This window comes from Xyrauchen texanus, chromosome 6, assembly GCF_025860055.1.
Source record: "Xyrauchen texanus isolate HMW12.3.18 chromosome 6, RBS_HiC_50CHRs, whole genome shotgun sequence".
Classification (NCBI taxonomy): domain Eukaryota; kingdom Metazoa; phylum Chordata; class Actinopteri; order Cypriniformes; family Catostomidae; genus Xyrauchen; species Xyrauchen texanus.
In genome coordinates, this window is record NC_068281.1 from 36,734,825 (window position 1) to 36,757,269 (window position 22,445).

The 22,445-nt window shown below is 37.6% G+C and overlaps 1 protein-coding gene across 1 annotated transcript; it reads left to right on the top strand.

The window, feature by feature from the left end:
* The first annotated feature begins 3,966 nt into the window (after window positions 1-3,966).
* Window positions 3,967-11,709, top strand: LOC127645326 (Krueppel-like factor 9). Its single transcript, XM_052128905.1, has 2 exons — window positions 3,967-4,684; window positions 7,608-11,709. The coding sequence occupies exons 1-2, from the start codon at window positions 4,189-4,191 to the stop codon at window positions 7,877-7,879; spliced, it is 768 nt and encodes a 255-aa protein (XP_051984865.1). The 5' UTR covers window positions 3,967-4,188; the 3' UTR covers window positions 7,880-11,709.
* Window positions 11,710-22,445: the final 10,736 nt, after the last annotated feature.

Sequence of the window (22,445 nt, forward strand, 5' to 3'; positions counted from 1 at the left end):
TCCCGATGAAGGACCTTGCATGGCACTGGCTATTGTTGTACTGTATCTATAGGTATGTCTCTGGCCCTTCTGCACATCTGTATAAACATATGCATATTTATGTATAGCATATCCACATACATACGTATTATTAAATAGAAAAAAATACACATCATATGTTCATATGTAACTTACTGTGGCATGTAGATTTGCAAAGTTGACCTTGGTGCAGATTGTGGCAGTCAGCTTTTATATAAATATATATAAAATTGAAAATAGTTTAAATACGATAAACAAATTGATGTGCTATTTATTGATCAGCAAAAGTACTATTTAAATGTATTGAAATAAATCAAATGAATTATACAAACTAATCAGAGTTCAGTATAAGTTCCAATAAGTCCTAACAGTCAAAAATAGCGTATGATATTAAACACTTACCACATAAGATGACGACCAAAAGAATTAAACAAAGATCTTGGATCCATGTAAGACAGACCGGAGACATGGCCATAAGTAATTGAAATTAAATGAATGCCTTACACCAGCACTTCATAAGAGAGACCATTACTGGGAAAGTATAGCCACAAAAGTAAATGGATAGATGTTGAGCCAAGTCTTTGTAAAATCCACAGGACACTCAGACACCAATAAGAAGACAGCTGCCCACCAGGGGACCATCCAGCTAACAAAATCTTACAACATGCCAATGGACATCTTGAGCTGTATTCAAAATCAGCCTTTGTCTTCTCATCACATGGCCACAAATTTGGCTTGGAATGTAGTTTGTTAGTGTTTTATTAGTTTATGCTTTCTTGTTTTATGTGGGAATGGTGGGCAAGATCACTGGCACACTGCAATATTGTTTTGATTATAATTCTGGTAAATTTTTTATACAGTACAAATTCACACCATTGGTTGAGCAACTGGTTGGTATTGAGTTGGACAGGACACTCAAACAAACAGCAATGTTTTTAATAGCACCATAGATCCACTGTGTTACCATTTTAGGCGAAATCAGCCTACAAATGGCTTACTTACAGTATAGTTGACTCCGCATATTAAGCTGAGATAAGAGAAAGAATTTTAACATTAAACAAATGTGCTTTAGGAGGTTCGGGATACATTATTTGCAGAAAAATACCCTAACAAGAATGTTTGAAGAATATCTCTACAGTGCTACTCAGCAAGCGCATCAATAAAACGTGCTTCAGTTATCTGAAAAGTTTCCTTAAATGAGTAGTTCACCCAAAAATGAAAATTATCTCATCATTTATTCACCCTTATGCCATCCCAGATGTGTATGATTTTCTTTCTTCTGCAGAACACAAACCAATATTTTTGAAGAATATTTCAGCTCTGTACGTCCATAATGCAAGTGAATAGTCATAAATGTGAAATGTGTTTAATCCATGTCTTCAGAAGAGATATGATAGGTGTGGGTGAGAGACAGATACATATTTAAGTCCTTTTTTACTATTAATCTCTAATTTCATATTCTTCTTCTTTTATTTATTTGCAGTGATTTGCATTATTTGTGCATATCACTACCTGCTGGTCAAAAGTGGAGTTTTATAGTAAAAAGGACTTGAATATTTAATTGAATTCGCACCAACATCTGTCATATCACTTCTGAAGACATTGATTTAACCACTTGAATCATATGGATTAGGCCTACTTTTACGCTGCCTTTATGAGCTTTTTTCTAGTCACCATTCACTTGCATTGTTTGGACCTACAGAGCTGAAATATTCTTCTAAAAATCTTAATTTGTGTTCTGCAGAAGTAAGAAAGTCACACATCTGGGATGGCATCAAGGGGAGTAAATGATGAGAGAATTTTCATTGTGTGTACTATCCCTTTAAGGACTCTGCACCCTCAAATGCATTTCACTGGCACCATCTGCTGGGTTAGCTGTGCAGTTAGGCCTCTGGATCACATTATTGTAATAATTTTAGATTCAACCGAAAAGACATCTTATATTTTCACACTGGGACAAAAAAAATCATTTTCTTAACATGTATTTATGTCTTATTTTCCAGTAGAAATATCCAAATCTCTTAAAACAAGATAATGTGTGGGGATGAATGGGCATGTTGTGACATGAGGTGAGTTGTAACACTGTCAGTTTAACCAATTAGAAATTAGATACAGAGGTGATATTACTATTATACTTGAGGTGCCAGTAGAAGTTAGTCTCTGTGTAAAAGAATTTACATGAGAAAAAACTAATTTGAAGTACAATTTCACACCTGGTTCACAATTTACAGTCATGCTAATGGATGTTAATTAGCACACATTTTAGGGATACATGTGAATAAGTAGATTTCTAAACTACTATAATTTGTAGCAGAGAAACATGGAAGTATTATTTACAGACATTATGGCAAAATTACAACACTTCCACACTCACACAAAGTATTTGGGCAGCTCTAATGTTCACTGATACATTATTCCATTATTATTTTCATTTCGTCAGCAGCACTACCAAGCTTACCACTGAAATGCTGCTGGACACAAAGAGAGGAGCACGTCACTCATGAATCACTGCAACTGTTTGGGTTTTGAGGTTGCCCTACTTTATGCACAGTGTCTTTGGTCTCTCTGATAATCTCGCATGGTTTGTTCTTCTGTGTAATACTATGACATACAACTGACTCCATCTGGTCTTAATAGGACACTGAATCACTGTGTTGACCTTAAGTCTATTCTGCTGGAGTTTATGGTGCATTCTGATGACACCAGTTGCATATAACATGTCTTAATTACATAAGAGTAAGGGCTTTTTCTTTCTTTTTAAATAAACGATTACTGTTGTTCACACTTCACAGTAAACTCCACAACGCTAATTTGGGGCGTCCATTGAAAACAACAAGAAAACTAAAAAAATCGCGTGCCATAAACTAAACACGGCTAGTATGTGCACCATGATGTCTGTTTTCTTTGCTTGCAGATTAAGTTGCTTTAAAACATATCAAGCACCAAGTTGAGAAAGGCGCGTGCACCAACATCCTCATCTTCACAACACTCTCTCCCGATTATCGTTCATTTCAGTAGTTTCGATCACATCGCCCACTACACGAAGGTCATAATTCGGAGCAGACTGAGCTGTGATTAGAATTTGATTTTTTCTTCAAAGTTTCAGTGTAATTTGATAAGAGGACTGTCTGTCTCGCTCTCTCTCTCTCTCTCTCTCTGCTCCACGCCCGTAGTCCGCGTCAATCCCCTACGTCATTCGCTGTGTTTCTTTGCATGCTGGCGATATTTCGAATCCTACTATGAGAAAAGGTAAACTCGCGAATATTACGCCACACTGAATTTGCTTTGTAATCTCCCTGGAGCGTCTTGTCGCGTTTCATAATTAATATTCAAGGACAGGCACGCGTTGTTAATCCAGAGCCCTTCTATCAGGGAGCCTACAAAGTTAGCAACAAAACACTTAAGGGCGGTACCCTGGGAGACCAGAGGCCGTTTGTTTATTGATGTCTATGGAGTAGACTACTCTTCAGTCTGCTGAATAAACTGTTTTTGTGAGGAAAGAACTCATCACATAAAGAACTGACCACCTGTCCGCTAATTTTCAACATGTTTTACAGTAAACAATCCTTTTAAAGTGAACTATGTGTAAAGTTTACAACGATAAAATAGCTGTTTTAGAAGAGTGGACGTGGACGATTTTGTGACGGTAGGTGTTAGTTTACGGCTCTCTCCATTCATTTGTATGGTATCAGCAAACGGTGATTTACTGTCGTAGACGGTAAAACGCGGACCATGCCAATGGTACAAAGAATCTTTGGTTAATTTGCTAGGTGAGCACCGCCTATTTCCCAACGTCTGCCTTTCAGCCAGTCAGTTAGGCCTGACGGCGCATTACGTAATTAATATTTATGAGCAAAGCCCTCGCCATAGTGAGTTTAGTAAACTCGTTACCGGGGGCGTGGTGTGTGCTTTACCGGCTCAGTAGCAGACACAATGAAATGAGGGGCAATGTAGGATACCGCGTTGGGGCTTGAAACGGAGACACGCTGGTAGTTTATTTTTTTAGAACTTTTATCTTTAGTTTTATTTATTTCGTTTGAATTTCTCATAGATAGCGAGAGCAGAGGCCGCCCATCGAGCTGAACATCTTTGGAGAAGAACTGAACGGGCTCAGGAAACGAGGCACCCCATCATAACTTTTGCTTTGTCGTTGAACACATTCGCGAAATAATGTCTGTCGCCTACTCGGATTATTTTGCCGCCGAGTGTTTGGTGTCGATATCCAGCGGACCCGTCCTCCACCGACCCACCCCGGTGTCTGGTGCGGCTCAGGCCCCTGCTCGGGGCCTTTCTCCCGGGGAGCCAGACGGGTCGAGCGAGGACAGGGAGGTGCGGGAGACGCTCCGGTTAGAGGGGGCCAACATGATGACGGTGGCGGAGATCCTCACGGACCTGCATGGCAAATTTCGTCCTATGTCGGCCTACTCCGAGAGCAGCAACTCGTCGTGCGGAGAAAGCGGCTACACCACGTTGTCTGACTCCACCACCCCGACCATGACCCCCTCTGCCACCCCTGTCCCGGGACAGTACAATAACACCCCCCAGCAGGCTTGGGGAGGAGGGGGACCCCGGTCGCCCACCAAGCGTCACCCCTGTACTTTCGACGGGTGTGACAGGGTGTACGGGAAATCATCCCACCTGAAAGCGCACATCAGAACACACACAGGTGAGCTCAACCACATGGGACAAGATGAAGTCGGTGATGCATGCGGCAGATATAATGGGGGTTTAAATCGATATATATCTAACCCTCTGATATCCACACATATATAAGTAGTCATCAATCCACTGCTCTCTTAACCGTTAATAGTGTCTGGCGTTTGTTTGTTGAGGGTTGTCAGGGGCTCTTCTTGTCAGCACTCCTCAACGGCACTGAATATAGATATTGCAAGTGAATTTGTGTATGTTAACGTAATTCACTATTCGTTAGTTGAACAAAAGAGGGGAAAACTCCCCAACTGTGGCCTCCGAACAAAGAAAGTTAATGAACAAAGGAAGGAGCACGAGGAAGGACCGAGTATAGTAGTGTAGTGACGAACCTCATATTTGCATATGAACGGAGCCCGAGCACAGACAGCGCGCGCCCGCCGGTCACGCGCAGGTTCCCGTTTAAATGCACCTTCTGTTATCTTTAAGCCACGCACCTTAGGTGATGGCTTTTAACCGAACACTAGTCCATGAGTTAGTACACTTAAGAAAATGGTAGTACATTAACGAGACACGTGTACAGTAGCTAGGACACTAATGCAAATGTAGTACGGTTGCTAGTACACCCGCAAGTCAGTACCGTGGGTACTAGCACACCAGAAAAAGCTACGGTGCGTCCCAAATCACGTCCTGTATTATTCTACGCCATTTTGTCGTGCAAGAATGTGTTCATACTGAAAGAAGTGTACTACTTGTACCAGATGTTCTTCAACCCAAAGAAGATTGTACACTCAGCGGTCATGGCTTGCCCTAAGTAACGGAAGGGGTGGAGTTAACTGGCCAATGCCAGTTAACTCCAAAATAAATAATTGTAATTAAATAATTGTAATTAAAGGGATAGTTCACCCAAAAAGGAAAATTCTCTCATCATTTACTTGCGTTCATTATGTCCCAGAGGTGTATGACTTTCTTTCCTCTGCTAAACACAAAGATTTTTAGTAGATTCGGTTGGTAGTAAACTGTTGAAACACAAGTACACTAGCTAGTAGGGCTGTCAACTGGGCTGAGAAATTAAATGTAGATTTTTTTACCTTAAATATGAGCCAAATTCGAATTTTAAAGTCACCAGATTTTTAAATTGTCTTTATTTTCTTAGTCCACAAGAGGGCGCAACAAATACATACAAGCCAAACAGGACCATGTTAAATTATTGCAAAGAACATTCCTTCCTGCTAAAAAAAAAAATAGTGTATTCTATTTTAAACTAAAGTGCATAAAATAAAAGAGATTTATATATCTTAATTAATTTAGCCAGTTCATATTCTCACATATTAAGTAAAATGAGGGAAAAAATATGTTAATATAGTGTAGCTCTGGTGCCACAGTACAAGTTAAAATACATTTTGGAATTCAAATATTTGTAGAATTAAGAAAAAAAGAAAAACACATTCAAGTGCTAAAACTGTGCACTCGAATTTTGGATGTGCCAAGCACTGATTAGTTGAGACCAATCGATTTATGCTCTAAAAAAGGTTAGATGCAGCACAACAAATAGAGTTTAACAGAAAGAAGGTGTCTCGAGAAACGTTTTAAAGGTTAAAGTTATTTTTTACTTTACATGGCATTTAAAAAAGACAGCGTTCCTGCATGAGAATGAACTGGCTGAATAAACAACAAAACGTGGTGTAACAATTAAAGATGTTCATCTATCATGTGTTTGGAGTGGTGGTGTAGTTTGGAGTGGTGGTGTAGTGGTCTAAGCACATAACAGGTAATCTGGTAATCAGTAGGACACTGGTTCGAGCCCCACAGCCACCACCATTGTGTCCTTGAGCAAGGCACTTAACTCCAGGTTGCTCCAGGGGGATTGTCCCTGTAATAAGTCCCTGTAATAAGGGCTCTGTTAGTCGCTTTGGATAAAAGCGTATGCCAAATGCATAAATGTAAATGTGTTTACATATAAAAACAAATGGAAAACTGGATGGCTGCAAAAGCGTTAAATTTGAAGAGCCCCTTAGGTGGAGGTCTTTGTTGGTTGCGTCTTGCTCTCTTATCAGCGTTTTTCAGATTATGCAGTGGGGTTTAAAACACTGTTAGGAATGTAGTCAAATTTGGAAATGTATGTCTTGAAATGCTCGTATTTTGTTTTGTTCTTTTGCGTTCTGCTCCTTCTGTTTGAACATTCCCTGGGCTCTTACCACTTCACCACGGAGTTCAGCCGAAAAGCACTGCTATCTGGGAATATTACTAACTGGCAAACAACTGTAATTAATAAAAACACTTGCGTTATTATTAAGCTTGAGTCGGGCTGTCTATTGAAGCAATTTCCCCCCCCTCGTATGATTTTTTTTTTTTTCTTAACATTTGAGAATATGACCCGACTAAAACTTTTATTTATTTGTTTGTTATTATTAGTTTAAAATGGAATGCTTTTTTTTTTAAAAAAATTTACAGCCAGGAACATTATTCGCAATAATTTTAGACGGTGTTGCATGGTTTGAGTATTCAATATTCACTCTTATGTACTAGGAAAACAACGTCAATTTAAAATTATGCTGGCTTTAAAATTTCTATTTAATTCGAATAGTGGTCATATTTAAGGCACACATTCAAAATTCGAATGCACCGTTTTAGCATTTTCATCTTTCATCGGAATTTACCTTGAAAGCCTCACTAGTAGATGGTACACTAAGAAAATACAAGTGCAGTTGCTAGTACAGTAATGAAACACTAGTAACTTGTACACTTAGAATACAAGTGCACATCGAGGGAGCACAAAGGGTACAGTACAGTAGATAGGGAGCAAAAATATGTGTTGATTTAGTGAGATCTGTTTGCAATATACTTGCTCTTCACACATTAAAAAAAAAAAGTTATGACATAAGATAGAAGCTAGTAGTTGACAAAATATTGTGTGCTAATTGTCCATATGTACTGTCTAGGCGAGAGGCCCTTTCCGTGCACCTGGCCTGACTGTGAAAAGAAGTTTGCCCGATCTGACGAGTTGGCCCGGCACCTTCGTACCCACACGGGCGAGAAACGCTTTCTGTGCCCGCTCTGCGACAAGCGCTTCATGCGCAGTGACCATCTCATCAAGCACGCCCGTCGGCACCCCAACTTCCACCCCTCCTTGATCAACCGGAAGGGCTTGGCTCAGGGATCTGCCTCAACCCCGCCAGCTGTTGCATCAGAGTACACCAGCACTGCCTTATAGACACGCCCACTGCCTCACCACTCCTCTCCGGGACCTCGTCATACCCTTGCCGTCTGCAATATGACCACCACCTCGGCTTGATTTGATCACGTGCATGCTGGGATCCTTTTAAGCTCAGTTCTCACTTCCTCAGGCCAAAATTAAGAACTTCCCCACGTCTTCCTCCGAACCCCTTCGCCCAACCAGAGATGACCAAAATGGGCAAAGGATACACAAAATGCTCAAGCACATTCCCCTACAAAGAGCCTGAGTCATGTGATTTTATATTATATATATATATATCTATCGTGACTGACAAATGATGCAGAATACAACTTTGGCCTTAAATTGTGCCAGCTTTTGGTGGAATATATTGTAAACTTTTAATTTATGGTGATCTAGGCAGAAATACGTAAAAACAGTAAAACAGCATTTTTGTTAATACATCCTGACAAAATTACCGCCAGCATTAGCACAATGTTTTCCAACAAACATTTTGTTGTTATCCGTCATCTAGTTGTATCACTTGTCAGCCACTTTCAAAAGGATGCATTATGGTTTAAGGGAACGTTTTCCTGTTTAAAAGCCTTTTTATTTTTTTTTATTTTTTTTTTTAAACAGTTAATTCATCTATTTTCAAAAATTTAGCACAACCTTTTAGTCATGCCTTTTTGAATAGTCAGAATATCAAACCCTCTCTGGTGCTGTTGTTTTGCTTTTCCATTCATGCTGTATGATACAATAACCAGAATGAATTGAATAATTATTGCAAATCATTTTTGTATTACTCACAACATTCAGCTAAACCAATGAGGTTTAAAGGGATAGTTCACCCAAAAATGAAAGTCCTCCCATCATTTACTCACCCTCATGCCAACACACATGTGTATGACTTTCTTATGCTGAACACACATGAAGATTTTATACAGGATATAACAGGTGTTGGTGAGAAACAGATAAAAATTTAAGTCCTTTTTTCCCCCCTTTACTCTAAATCTCCATTTTCACGTTTACATCTGAATGGCACATGTGGTGCCTGTTTAGTTTCACTTTCACTTCTGAAAGTCAAAGTGGAGATTTAGAGTTAAAAAAAAAGGACTTAAAAGATCTTTTTCTCACCCACACCTATTATATCCCTTCTGAAGATATGGATTTAACCACTGGAGTCTTAAACATTACTTCTATGTATCCTTTATGTGATTTCTGGAGCTTAAAAGGCCTGATCTCTGTTCACTTGCACTGTCTGGAGTACAGGGCTGAGATATTTTTCTAAAAATCTTCATTTGCGTTCTGCTGAAGAAAAAAAGTCATACACATCTGGGATGGCATGAGGGTGAGTACTTGAGAGAATTTGGATGTCAAGGTTTTCTGTTCCTAAGAATACTAATAATATTCTTGACACCCATTGAAACTTAACATTTGATGGTAAATGAAACTGAAATGGCTAGCGAGTTCCTTTAAGGTAGAAACATTGCCTGTAAATATGTTTCCTCATGTTTCCTCAGCTTTTTGTACTGAAATGGTTAATCGTAATAAGTTATTGTCATTTTTTGCTTATTTCCTTTTGTTTTTTATTAGCATCAGCATGGCATCTGAAATATTTGGCTTTAATTATTATTATTAGACCATGCATATATTATTATTGTTTTCCACTTGGAGGAACTCTTTTGTTTGTTCATGTAATGTTGACATGTTTGTACATGTTGCGATGTCTAATAGTAATGTGGATATGTGTAGATGAATATCTATGCCTGCAGCTTCAATGGACAAGATGTTATTATATGAGCTACTAGAAGTAATACTTATACACATTATATTAGGGGTGACAGTACTCGCTTGAATAGAGTAGTTCAGCTTGTGCGTGAATGTTTGTGTGTATGTATATTCATGCATGAGAGAAGGGGAAGCTATCTCTCTCTTTCCCTCCAAACTGTCCCGCCTGCAGAGTGGACCTCTTACAACTATCTCAGAGAACAAAGAATACATCAGGATACTCAGAAAGCCTTAAAATCCTTTGATTGTTTTGCACCATTGTTTACTGTTTTATATTTTCTACAGGTGTGCCGCCAGGCACGGATTCTCTCAACTAAAGAAATACACATGCAATATTGCACTTTTTCTTACTGGTATTGTCAATGGAATACAATTCATGCTAGTGTGATGGGTTACACTGTAGAGGTGCTACTGCATTGTGCTTCTACAAAATGAACACTGTGGAAGGGGACCTGTCACTATAAATTGATACATTAGTCTAATTATGCACCTTTGTCCGAGTGCTTAAACCAGTGTGAGAACGGACATAAGCAAAATGGACTTGGATTTTTGTGGACTTTTCAGTTTCGTCTGTTTTTTTTTGCATTTTGTAGTACCGGGTCATTTATGACCGGTTTAACGTCAGACTCTCACAGTTATTTCAGTTATGGATACAAACGCTCTGCCTTGCAAATGTGTTGTTAATGTCATTTGTCTTGTGTCTTCCCTTTCTGATTCTAAAATACAGATACGTTTTTTGTATTGGTTAATGATACATTTAGGCTGAAAACTCTTTTGTCTGTGCTATTCATGCAATATCCATAGTGCTTTAGGTAGCTGCTGGCAGTTATCTGAAGTGCGATGATAAACTTTGCGTTCTCCGCTACAATTACAGAACCAAACTAGAATATTATCAAAGACTATCTATTCGTTCTGTAGCAAATTAAATTATGTAATTGTTAAATGCTTTGTATGTTTGGGCATTATCTAAAAGGGTTCTCTCTTTAGAGCTGTTTTGCTGTCGTCTCGTGGTTTCAGCTGTCTGTGGATCTGTTGTACTGCGTTTGGCTGATGCACTATGACATCAATGGTACACTGTGTTAGGCTGCAGTGGGCTTTGTATCTGATACTAAACAGTCTTTTGATTTTCACTTACAATGTCCTCATTTAGCAGTCCGGATCCAACTGATATCCTCCCATTTTACCAAACACATTTGCAGCTAGTGCTCTGGACAGGCGATGCTATATCACAAACCACTGGATCAAGTCTAATTTGTTTGTATTTGTGTTTTGTGGTCTTTAAGTTCAATTATTAACTTTTCTACTGTTTGGTTTGTTTTACTTGAGTCACATTTCTTATGCTTTGAAGTACTGCTCTGTTTACATACTATAGATGTCTATAAAGTATGCAGTCTTCTAGATAGAGTTTAGGACGGAGCCCAGATATCTGGTATAGCTTAGCAATCATATAGAGAAGAAAACTAGTATTATATAGTTCCTTCGGGAGAAATGCTGCATCATTTGCTGTGTTTGAGGCATCCGGTCTCTGTGTATCAAATTCAAGTGAATTGAGACGCGTGTGAGTGTGGTTGCTTTTAATCATGCCACTAGATCGAGAGTTTAGAGGACTGACTGTATTCTGAAAACTGTTTTGTTGCTTGGTGTACAATCTAGACCTTGTCCATCCTTAAGTTTCCTCACACTAACCTGATAATGCACTGATTGGCAAATTGTCTATGGTAATCACACTAAAAGGACGTCTGATGAGATCTGTTTTAGGTCTCAATCTACCTATAGCCATGTCTTCTATCAGTGGACCAGCGGGTTTTGTCAAGACAAAAGCTTGCGTGTATCCTCCTCAGGTGATAAAACTTGATGCTGAAAACCTCTTTAAAAAAATGTTTTTATTTGCTTTGAATTGCATTATTCCGCAAATTTGTATTTATTACATGCTTTTGTTTCGGTGTACTTTTAAGATTGTTTTTGTTTTTCAGTACTTATGGTATGAGACTTGACTAATCATTTGATTTGTTGAATTGATCCATTGTTTGCTTCCAACAAAAACCCTCCAGTGCTTTTTAAATAATAAATAAACAGATGAAGAGTTAATTGGTGTTTGGGTGTTTTTTGCTTGCATTTGAAAATACTGAGATAATGGGGTGTCATTGTAATGTATTTGTTTTTTGTTTTTTTTCATTTTCAGTAAGATTGTTTTACTAATATTCAACAGCACCTAGTCTGGTTGACATGACATATTTAGCAATGTTCACAATGCTATAGCAAAGCTACACTTCACCTAAGCCCATTTAACCCTTTACTCTTGTGCACTGTTCATTTGTTCAGGGGTCAAAAGTGACCCGAATATGTGTAATATTTTCCTTTTTTGTGGGGGTTGTGGTATTTCGAACTTATTTAGCTCTAAATTACACCATTTACATATTAAACAAGCACATTTTACCTTATCTTTATAAAAAAAGAACTTAATTTTAGTAAATTGAAAGTGTCAAAACATCACAATTTGTCATGCACTAGGGGCTCTAGTGGTATCTGCTGGAATAATAAAAATAATTAACTACTGTCGCCAGTAGATGACTTCAGTGCTTCATGAATTGGCTGAAATCTATAAGCTCATGTTCTAACAAACGTATCCCTTGTGCGACCTTCATGACATTGTTGTCTTTTTCATTGTTTTTTTTATAATTTTGGCTGTGTTAATGCCAACAGCATAAATTGTGTATTTTGGGGGGAATGTTAATAGTCCAACCTCAGTTCCTAAAATACATCTTTAATAGTTACACTCAGGACCTTCAGGACAAAAATGCTCCCATTGAAACCCATTAAAACAGCAATATTTGATCCCAGTACCATTAAAGCATTAAATAATGAATTCTATGATATTATGCTTTCAAATGTTCATGTTTAGCCTATGGAGCAAATACAAGCTTTTTTCCTATTTTCTGTTTGCTGTGTTATAGAGTACTGCAGGCCAATTAAATAAATGATGCAGCTAAAAATGTGTGGGTGTGTTGGTATGGATGTCAGTGTGTTTTGTGTGTGTGTGTGTGTGTGTGTGTGTGTGTGTAAAAACAACAGTGGCATTATGTAAACAAACTGGCATTTAAAGGGTTAAAATCCTGAATATTAATGATAGTTATGATCAGGACTGATGTTGGTTAAAAATATATATCAGTGAAAGTGGAAAATAATTTTAATAAATAATATTTTTATGGCAGTTTTTGTCATGGACATTTTTGTCCTCTAATGTCTCGTGTTGTTTTTTTAATCTGACACTGCACTAAAAATAATAATGCATCAAAATGAATGTTGATGTCTTATCATTGATATCCTAGACTGTGATAACTTATAAGAGTAACTTTTTTATTTATTGACACAAGAGTTAATTTCTAGATATTATCACAAGTTATGCAGATATATTTAGACATTATTAAAAAATATATATTATTTGTCAAACTGTAGCATGTTTTGTTGACGTTGATGTGTCAGATTTTAGCGATGATCCTCCGATATGCTGTCAAACAAGACAATGCTCCACAGACAAATCTGATTATTTTGTTACCTGTCATTTATTTCAAACATCACAATTCTAGCACAAAAACTTTGGCACAAAAGGTTCAGACTCAGACTTTGACCTGTGTGGAAGGTTTGGTATAGAGGTCAGAAGTCCTCATAGGTAAAAAAGCTCTTCAGTTAGTCGGATGATGTTGATCTTCAGATCTATGTTTGTGTGATGGTTAAGGTTAAGTTTAGGGGTAGAGTTTGGAAATAGAAAATATTGTAAGCCTGATATGAAATCAGTGGAAGTCAATGAGAGATCACTAATATAATCAAACAAACTAGTGTGTGTGTGTGTGTGGTGGGGGTGGTGGGGGGGGGACAACCACACATACCCCTTCATGTATGTGTGGTTGTGTTCTGCATTGTCTGATTTTATTTTTATTTGACAAAAACAACAAATCTCTGTATTTTAGTACTTCCCAATCATTTCTTATGGCGGGCCATAAATGACCCGGAACATCACAAGTGTTGTTTTTTTTTTTTAATGACCCGTTAGACTTATCGAATCAAGTCCAGATTTATTTATATTTTTTTGTGTGCATGTTTTCAGATAGCTAGTGGAGGAAAAGTAATTAAGTCACCACTCAGTTGTACCATTTTTTATTAAAGAAAAATAATCAAAACCGGTCCAAAAAGACCTGAACAGCACACAAGGGTTAAAGGAATAGCTCACCCAAAAATGAAAATTCTCTCATTATTTACTCACCCTATAATGTCATCCCAGATGTGTATGACTTTCTTTCTTCAGCAGAAAACAAATATAGATTTTTAGACTATCTCAGCTCTGTAGATCCATACAATGCAAGTGAATGGCTGCCACACAAGTCAGACAAAAAAGTAATCCATAAGGCTCAGAGTATTTTCCTTTTGGGGTGAACTATCCCTTTAAGTGCATGGGAATTTCTCCAAACATTATAAGGTACATAGTCAGGTCTTCAGAAACCTGGCACATAGATCTAACAAAAGTGGATCTACAAAATGCCCAGATAGTGTAAAATGTCCAAAAGCATTTACAAGACCATTAGAAAATATTCTGATACATTTAGATGTTATATTTTCCATATATTGAATAGATAATGCAACATATCAGGACAAATATAGGACATGATTCAATACTTCCGCAATTAAATTTCATGAGACGCAACTGGCTGTCAAACATATATTGAGCTACACATAACTTATAAGCTACACATTCTGTATGTATTTTCTTAGGTACTTTTTTAGTCTACATAAGTGCACAACTTACATCATTTCAGTAGTAAACACGAATGACAATAGCCAAATCATATTCTGTTCATGTGTGACACTTGCTATATAGTTTACTGTCATCCAACTTCTTTGTCAAATAGCACTGGCAAATGTCAATCACTGAAACATCAGTGCCACCTTGAGTAAAAAATAGCACGGATAATATGTATGTGTACATACATATGAAATACTGATTCAACATTGTTGCACATAAAAATCATCATGATATACTAGTCATTTGTATGACTGTAGTACTCATTTGACGTGAGTATATCATGTGATAAATAATCATACAAATATGATTTGTGGAAGCGAAAAAAAGTGACACTAAATACATATCTCGGGTGTCTGAACCTTATATATTAATATATATATATATTATTTTTTGTTTTTAATTTTGCCATTTTTTTCATGTTACACTATTTATTAGAGAAATGTTGAGGAATGCTAAGGAGGTGTGGTCACAACTCTAAAAAATGGATAAGGTACAGGGTGTGGAATGAGGTCCCTGGTCACTAAAGACACTAAAGAGAAATAATGTTCTCACACTGCAGAACTATAACTGAACTGCACAGATAAGGTGATTAAAATGGTGAACACCTTTAGAAGTAGTGACCTTTAGGAAAAGGAATTAACATGGTCAATGTCACAAATTAGGGGCAGTGGTGGCTCAGTGGTTGAGGCTCAGGGTTACTGACCAGAAGGACAGGGGTTCAAGCCCCAGCACCACCTAGGATGCCACTGTTGGGCCCTTGAGCAAGGCCCTTAACCCTATCTGCTCCAGGGGCGCTGTATCATGGCTGACCCTGCACTCTGACCCCAGCTTAGCTGGGATATGTGAAAACTAATAAATTTCACTGTATATATGCAAAAAAACTGTGTGTATAATGTGTGACCAAAATAAAGGATTCTTCTTCTTCTACAAAAATATTTTTAATTCTAAAAACTGTTTCCAGATGGAAATGAAAGAAAATAAACCTAAATGTTCATACTTTCAATGCCTACTGTATACATTGATTTTAACCCAAAATCTTGATCATCTGAAGTTTAGTGTGGTCAAGAATGCTTTGAACAAATTCATTCATTATTTCATATTAAAGTTTCTTAAGACATTCGACTCATTCCTTATTGATTCTGCACTAAAAGATTTTTAAGCCTATATAAGCCTATTTTTAAGATTGATTTCAATTTCATAACAAATTTCCATCAAATTGAATTAAAATTAAACTGTGTGGAATAATGTTGATTACCACAAAAAAATAAGTTTGACTCGTCCCTCCTTTTCTTTAAAAATGCGATATTCCAGGTTCCAGTGAGGTACTTACAATGGAAGTGAATGGGGACAATGTTTTGAGGGTTTAAAGGCAGAAATTTGACACGTATTATTTTATAAAAGCACTTATATTAATTCTTCTGTTAAAACTCATGTGCTATTTATTTTGTAAAGTTGTTTAAATCGTAACTGTACAGTTGTTTCAGAGTTACTATATCATGTCGTCATGGCAACGAAGTTGTAAAATTGGAGTGGAGTTTATCATACTAAAATCATATTAACACATATAGTTTACATCTTGTGGCTATACTTTTGAAAAAGTGAGTATTTGAATGTTTACCGATTGGCCCCATTCACTTCCATTGTAAATGCCTCAATGTAACCTCAATTGTTGCTTTTAACTTTTTTAATTGTTGCTTGATATTAGTTTTTGTGGTAATCAACATAATGCCACAAATGCTGTTGATTAAGCTTAAGATGTATCCAACCCAGAACATTCCATTAATAAAACTTTTTTTTTACTATTTATTTAATTTTGCCAAAGATTGCTCAATTCAATTTTAATGAAATTTGTTATGAAATTTAAATGCACAACTCTTAAAAATATTAGTTTGAATGTGTAGATCTAGATTATCTTTTATGTGAATCTTTTAGTCGATTCTCAGAGATGGTTGTGGGGGTCTTATCACCATGACTGCGGTCTCCAGGGACACGTTGGACCTCCCAGTCAGTGGCCACGGTCTTATCATTCCAGATGGTGGAGGTCTCAGTGTCCCTGAAATACCCCAGCTCCCCAGTGTAGTCTCTGATTAAAGTGATCCATATATTCCTCCCTACAGACCAAAGTACCTGATGTATGAAATAGGTAGTTATAAGCAGTCCAATTCTTGAGTAACGAAAAATGTCTCAATTAACGGCATCCGAATATGCATACTCCCCTACTAAATAGTGTTCTAATAGAAGTATGTCAAATGAGTAGAATGTCTGAATGCTGCCGTATCCATAAAAAAGTATGCGGAATACCAAATAACCAGCTGCATCTGGCGAGATTATGACGTGTGCATCCTCTGGACACTTTACTATCTCATAATGCCATGAAAGCTGAAGAGCGTCACATTTCAAACGTTGAATAAAATAAAAAAGCTGCAAATCGGGTGGCTTTGTTTAACTGTAAGTGCTAGATAGATATACCAAGAAACTTGCTCCTTGTTGTTGAATTACTTGTTAAACCCAATTTATGTGGTTGTGACTATATCATATATTTAGGTTACAACACAACACACACATCCCAAGGGAGTATGTCCAGGAACCTATACCTAAAGAACATGCTTTAATATTTGTGCATTCTTCATCAACCACAGTACATTACAGTATGCAAATTTGAATGCATTTAATTGCTAAAAAATAATGGGGAGCAATATTGCAGAGCTACCTAGACAGAAGTAACTGTAAAAAAAAGGAAATAACTTAAAACAAACTTTAAATTCAATCATGCCCCAACTTGATTGGCAGGTCATTTCAGCATTATATACATGATGATAAACACCTAGTTTAAATGGCATAAATGGGTCCCATATATGTCAATAGTCAATGTTCTGCTTTATAGCTGCAATAGAAGCATTTCTGATTGCATTATGAGCAGAGTTAATTCATTGGAATTGGTGTAGCCTAAACATCTACCAACACTTACTTGGGGTGTTTGTTACAACATAACAGGAAGGAACTCATCCACTGGCAGCATCTTTCTGAGGGGCAGTGAAAAGGCATAGCCCAGTGTCCAATAAGAGTAATCTGGGCTCACCAGACACTTCACTTCCTCCACAAGACGCTCTTGATGCTTAAAAAAGGAAGAGTGACAAAACCAGGGGAACAAAACAAGATAATCTTTTTTGCTTCACAAAATAATTCAAGAGATTCAACAGTAAAACATCATATAAATAACTAGAAGCTAGTTTTGGCTACAGCAGCTTTAGTTTTTGTTATACTGCATTGCTAATTTTATATTATAAATATTGTTTTGCCCTGTGGAAGCGTCAGCCCCATACCTCATTTAACTGCATGTATATAATTGCTTTCAGTGCTTTAATTCTTTTTTTAAATACATTTAGATTTTCATTACATTATGCTAATAATCAATGTTTAACATGCTACCTATGGACATGTTTTTGAATTGCAAATCAGTAAATTCCTCTTCTTGTCATTCCCAATTAAATTCCAATTCAACGTCCTGTCAGAGCACCTTCACCATGTTCACATCTAGAAGGTAGCCACCAGGTTGCCTAAAGTCTCGCTAGTGTTGCATGTGATGTTCACACACTGTGCTTATTGTGTTTATTTGGACTACCCCTACCCCTAACCTTAACCCTACCACTAAATACTAAACACTAAACCTAATCTTAGTAACAGTGAATTAATCTTGTGAGATTTAAGCTGTTTGGGTGTTACCTTCTAGACACAACCTTCCCCCAGGAAGAGCCTTCAAGGTTCTGGTGAGGAGACCAGAGGACGTAATTGTTTTCTGTGCCACCGAGTCATTTGGCTCACTGGAGGATTTGTTAGCAGGCCCGGCATCACAGGGTGGGTCGAGTGGGCCTGTGGACTCCGCCCTGCCGCAAAGGGATATGTGGCAGGACAGAGGCAAAAACTAAATAGCAGATTTAAAGCAGAAAACTGTTGATTTTTTATTATCAACAGTTAATTTAAGTTCCCTTGATGACAAGAATATTTTGAGCAATATAAACATGGAAGGACTGAGTTAAACTGACAATTGTAAAAGTTAATTTTCTGAGTATGTGTCTCCTACTATTAAAACAAGAGTATACAGTCTATTGTAAGCAGAATTTCCATACAAGAATATATTTGTTTGTGTCTTTTTATAGCTTCTATAAGCATGAATTGGGCCCCAAGCACTGGCCTGAGTCTCTGTTCACCCATGTGATAAAGCTGAGGCAGGCTGCACTCACGTCAGCCAGGGCACAGTGGGCAGACAACATCCTGGTGAGACAACCTCTCTATGACTCTTTTCTGATTCTAAGTCAGTTTCTGGTATCCCCCACCACATAGTCCCTGTATGAGCTATTGCTGAATTACAGTACCAGTGTATCATCTTATCCAATACGTAGATTCAACAGCATAACTACTATTGTTGGGGCTCCTTTTACAACCCTCAAATCCTGTTGTGGACATGACATTACAACCCTGATACAAATCTGTGCTTTGTGATGTTTAATGCGATTGCGATAAGAAATTATTAGAATATTTCATGCCCATTTTGGTAAACATCTGTGCTGAATATTCACATTTTTTACTGAATGCTAAATCTAAATGAGGCATTTGATGTTTTGCTGCACCCATGGGTGAGGTAAGGTAACATTTAATTTGGATTGAATGATACATTCTTAAAAGTTAGTTTGAATGATCTTGTCTCCATTTCACAGACAGTGATCACTTGCTGATAAACACACAAGTTCAAGGTACTGCTGTCATCCGCCAGGAAGTAGAGAAGCAGTTACTGTCCGCTAGGTGTCGGAGGACTCACTGCCGTCCGCCCGGGGAGGAGCGACTGTCGTCTGCCAGAGGGCAGAGGAGTGGTTGAGGACCGGCGAGCAAGTTTTTCTCTATCCTCTCTTTCTCTCTGTGCCCCTCCTGCTCGCCTTTCCCTCTCCTTCCCATCATCTCTCCCCAGGTTCCCAGGAGATGGGTTAGACCATCTGTAAAGTGATCAATAGAAAGGAGGAGGCGAGAACCGGCTTGATAATATAAATAATAGTTTAATTGGTAAACTTAATAGACAAACAAACACATGACGGACATGTCCGTAAACGATCTCTCTCTCCCGCACCATCCTCTGCAGGCGAACTTTATCCCTCTCGGAGGCTTGATTAGCCTAATACGGGACCGGGTGTGTCGGATCACTACCCGGCCCCGCCCTCCGCCCTGCCACATTCCTCCCTCATTCTCTTTCCCTGGTGGAGGGCGTGCCCTAAGCCCCTTCTGCCGGCAGGTCATTCCCGTCCACCTGGACGAGGGAGGGGACAAGGGGAGGGAAACAGAAATAATTAAACTGGGGGGGGGGTACTTCTGTAACAGTGTAGTACTTCCTGTAAAACACTGTCAAATTTAAAAGAGAGGGAAAAGGTCAACGCAGCAAATTAAATTGTTACTCCTTAATTATTTTTTTTAAAATTTTAATAACAAAACTCAATCAACAAAAATACATTTGTGAACAGGACTAAAGTCAGCAAGTCTTGCTCATTTTGAGTATATTATTTGATATTTTTTGTTCCTAACTTCACGTAATGTCATAATTGACTATTGTTCCATAAACTAGCATTATGTAATCAATTAACTTAAGTTATAAAACTGTTATGAGTTTTTTCAACTCGCATGCTTTTGAAATGAAGGAATGATTTGCTAAACAGTTTTAGGAATATATTGATTGATTGATTGATTAATTTATTGTCATTGCTTTTACAATGAAATGTCGAGTAGCATCATCTATCGTATCGGATGGTCCATAAATCTCTCTCTCTGTCGCACTGCTGTCTTCTGTCGGCCTTTACCCCTCTCGTGGGCTAATTTGCCTGATTAGGGGTCAGGTGTGCGGAATTAGGACCCGGCCCCACCCTCTACCCTGCCACATATCCCTTTGTAGTCCACAGGCCCACTCGACCCACCCTGTGATGCCGGGCCTGCTAACAAATCCTCCAGTGAGCCAAATGAGTCGGTGGCACAGAAAACAATTACGTCCTCTGGTCTCCTCACCAGAACCTTGAAGGCTCTTCCTGGGGGAAGGTTGTGTCTAGAAGGTAACACCCAAGCAGCTTAAGTCTCACAAGATTAATTCACTGTTACTAAGAATAGTTGATTCAAAAAAATGTGTCTTGTCAGTTTTACTTAATCCATTTGTGTTGGGATGACATGATTATTTATTTGTTAAATTAATGGAAACTGTGCAGATTATTTCTAGTTCCCAGCATGCTTTGCATGGGACTCAACTTAAAATGTTCATCTTTGTGCAGGGTGTAAATAAAGGGGGAAACTTGTTACTGTTTAATGATTTGTGATGTTGTGATTTAGAAGAATTTCTGTGTAGTTTTACCATCTTTGTGAAGAGTGGAGCTTGATTTATTAAACATGCTAGCATTCTTCACTAGCAAGCACATCATTAATAGTGTTTCATTTGAGTTATTTTGACATGTTACATTTTGTTGGACTTGCTTGATTCAGTGAGGTTCCCTCTATTTGAGGTATTTAAGTTGAAATAAAATGGTTATTTTAATTTAAGAAAACTCATTTCAAACATGTGGAACCACTGTCCATGACTGAATCAAGTTCAGCCAAAGAGTTATTTATTTAATATTTAATTTTTTGAGTGCATGTAATGGTTCACTCTTTGGACATAGCTTTTGTAAAACATTAAAATAATAAAAATAATTTCATGATATTTCAAATATTATTTAACTTATGGCAAGGAATACAGTGAGTTGTGTGAGAATTCCTATGAAATTATGGTGTTTTGAAATGTACTACACCGCGGTGAACTTTGAAACCTCATCTCATGCTCCATGGTCTTCAATTTTACTGAACTGTATAAATTCTCCACTCCAGAGAGCCAATCATTTAGCATTGCTGTGGTGTTGTCAATATTGTGGTCTGTCCCAGCCCTGTCAAACTAAATACATATTAGCACATGTTTTAGTTTTTGTCATGAAATGGCCATTGATTGGAACATCATCACCTTGCCCTATAACCAATAAAAAAAGAAACTGAAAATGTGCACTTTTCTATAGGTGTAGACACTATGTGTGAGCTATTTGGAGATGATGCTACTCGACATTTCATTGTAAAAGCAATGACAATAAAATAATCAATCAATCACCCCCAATCAATATATTCCTAAAACTGTTTACCAAATAATTCCTTCATTTCAACAGCATCAACTCATAACAGTTTTATAACTTAAGTTAATTGATTACATAATGCTAGTTTATGGAACAATAGTCAATTATGACATTACGTGAAGTTAGGAACAAAAAAATAACAAATAATATACTCAAAATGAGCAAGACTTGCTGACTTTAGTCCTGTTCACAAACGTATTTTTGTTGATTGATTTTTGTTATTAAAATTTAAAAAAATGTAATTAAGGAGTAACAACTTCATATGCTTTCTTCTTCCCTTTCTCCTTTTACCCTTCTGATCATTCCTTCAAAAATCACTAGGTGTAATTAAAAGCCCAGTGCTCACAATATGTGGTCAAATACTCCACAAACCACTGACACATTTTGTCAGGTTTATGGACTTATTTTGTCCACTAGTGGCCCCCATTGCTTTTCTTGTTGGTTTCCCATTTCTGCTATTATGTCATATTGTTGTGCCTTGATACCTTGTGTGTATTTAAGTTGCCCTGCTCATCAGTTCTTTGCTCAATGTTTCATGTGCCAGGACCAGTCTTGGTCACCCTCATGCTTTGCCCTCAGGCCTTCTCTGGAAACTACTTTGTGTAACTGGTATTGCTCTCTTGTTTTGTTTTTGCATTTACTAATTTTCCTTGTGGAATTTTTGAGTTTACTTTTTGGAACTGTTTTTGCATTTACTCATTGGAATGTTTTGGAGTTACTTTTGGGTTTACTTTTTGGAACTGTTATAATTCCCTTTTTGTTTATGCATATACTTGATTGGAATGTTTTGGATTTACATATTGGACTTTTTGGAAAACAAAAATATTTTTTTTAT

Coding starts and splice junctions, on each gene's coding strand:
- LOC127645326 (XM_052128905.1), top strand. CDS start 4,189: ATGTCTGTCGCCTACTCGGATTATTTTGCCGCCGAGTGTTTGGTGTCG. Junction 4,685..7,607: donor GCACATCAGAACACACACAG/GTGAGCTCAACC, acceptor TGTACTGTCTAG/GCGAGAGGCCCTTTCCGTGC.